Raw genomic sequence first — 2,021 nt, 5'->3', positions numbered from 1 at the left:
TCATTTTAAAATTTGTGCCTGTGAAATGTTAAAGACATTCTTGGTTAACTGGATGATAATTGTCTACATTGGCATGTTTAATGGGAGCTCTTGTATCTATTCCAAATGTGCAAAAAAGCTGGTTAGTGTTTTTGTTTCTTCTCCAGTCTTGAAACAGTGGTTATTTTAGTGTCTCAAGTGTACCACAGAATTAGAAGATCTATGTGTGATGGAGCTAAGAATGATAGTACTGTAAAGCAGGAGCCACTAAATAAATACTTGTTAACTGAATGAATGATTGTGTTCACATATGTTAATTTATTGGGGAAATTAAAGATTCTGTTAGACATTCGGAGTGGCCTTGAAGAATGTATAATCATTCCTGTTAGGAATTTGAGATATTGATGCATAATGAATCAAATAACATAACAGTAATGAACAGAAAATAGCTAAAATAGGATTTTAACTTACTGCCTCAATATTCTACATGTTAATGTCTTAGGGAGAATGATATATATCATCAATACCAAAGACATAGTCCAGTTTTTTGCTCAACTGAAAAGATATGAAAGAGTTCCTGAGAAAAGGTGAACATATATTTGAACCTGAACCAGTGTCTCTGTCACTCTTAAAGTAATAATATATATTTAAAAATCCCTTTTAATCAAGATGTACTTCTTGAAATTATCTATAATAGATTTAATATTACAAGTGTGTTTTAAAAAAGAGAAGCTCTAAACTTCAGTATTTCTTGAGTAAGGGCCATCTGAAATAGAGGAATATGCTGTATAATACCAGTTTTCATGATCCTTGGTTGATTTTTTTTCTTTACCTACCCTCTCACAGCAGTGATCAGCCCGAATGCATGTGATGGAGGCAAACAAGACGCAGGTGACTGAGTTTGTTCTCACAGGACTTACAGATCGTCCAGGACTGCAGGTCCCCCTGTTCCTGGTGTTCTTGGTCATCTACCTCACCACCATGGTGGGCAACCTGGCACTGATTTTTCTCATCTGGAAGGACCCCCATCTTCACACACCCATGTACTTATTCCTTGGCAGTTTGGCCCTCGCAGATGCTTGTTCCTCATCTTCTGTGACTCCCAAGATGCTAATGAACTTTTTATCTAAGAATCATATGATATCGCACTTTGAGTGCATCACTCAATTTTATATTTTTGCTTCCAGTGCCACCACAGAGTGTTTCCTCCTGGTAGTGATGGCCTATGACCGTTACGTAGCCATATGCAACCCTTTGCATTATCCAGTGGTGATGTCCAACAGGCTCTGTGCTCGGTTGATAAGTTTGTCTTATGTAATTGGTTTTCTGCATCCCACAATTCATGTAGGATTATTATTTAGATTAACTTTCTGCAGGTCCAATATAGTACATCATTTCTACTGTGAAATGTTGCCACTATATACAATTTCTTGCACTGACCCATCTATTAATGCATTGGTGCTTTTTATTTTTGCTGCTTTTATACAGGCTTTTACTTTTATGACCATCATAGTGTCATATACCCGGGTCCTCTTTGACATCCTGAAAAAGAAATCTGAAAAGGGCAGGAGCAAAGCCTTCTCCACGTGCAGCGCCCACCTGCTCTCTGTCTCCTTGTTCTATGGCACCCTCTTCTTCATGTATGTGCGTCCTGGGTCTAGCCCAGATCAATATCAGGATAAAATGTATTCACTGTTCTATACGATCATCATCCCCCTGCTAAACCCCTTTATTTATAGCCTAAGAAACAAGGAAGTTTTAGGTGCACTGAGAAAAATTACAAAGAAATAAATATTTCTCTGGAAAGCTTTTGTTATTCTTTAGAGTTTACCCTGTTTAAATAAAGCATAATGTGTCCCTGGGTCTTGCACATAGTAGGGCTTTCATATGTACTTGTTAAGTGAATGAATAAAGAATTTAGAGTAGATAGACTTGTCTTTATCTTAAGGTCTGGTGATCATCAAAATCATGAGCATGGTAAGGATGGATTTCACTTACATTGTGCTATTGTGGCTTTTATTCCATCCTCAAGGATAAAAGTG

General features: G+C 37.2%; 1 protein-coding gene across 1 annotated transcript; it reads left to right on the top strand.

Moving 5' to 3' along the window:
- Window positions 1–840: 840 nt before the first annotated feature.
- LOC121471449 (olfactory receptor 5AC1-like) lies at window positions 841–1,770 on the top strand. Its single transcript, XM_041722249.1, has one exon. The coding sequence runs from the start codon at window positions 841–843 to the stop codon at window positions 1,768–1,770; it is 930 nt and encodes a 309-aa protein (XP_041578183.1).
- The last annotated feature ends 251 nt before the right edge of the window (window positions 1,771–2,021 follow it).

The sequence above is a fragment of the Vulpes lagopus genome, chromosome 1 (assembly GCF_018345385.1).
Source record: "Vulpes lagopus strain Blue_001 chromosome 1, ASM1834538v1, whole genome shotgun sequence".
NCBI classification, from domain to species: Eukaryota; Metazoa; Chordata; class Mammalia; order Carnivora; family Canidae; genus Vulpes; species Vulpes lagopus.
Note: the sequence above shows the minus strand (reverse complement) of the source record. Positions and strands in the feature narration are given on the sequence as shown.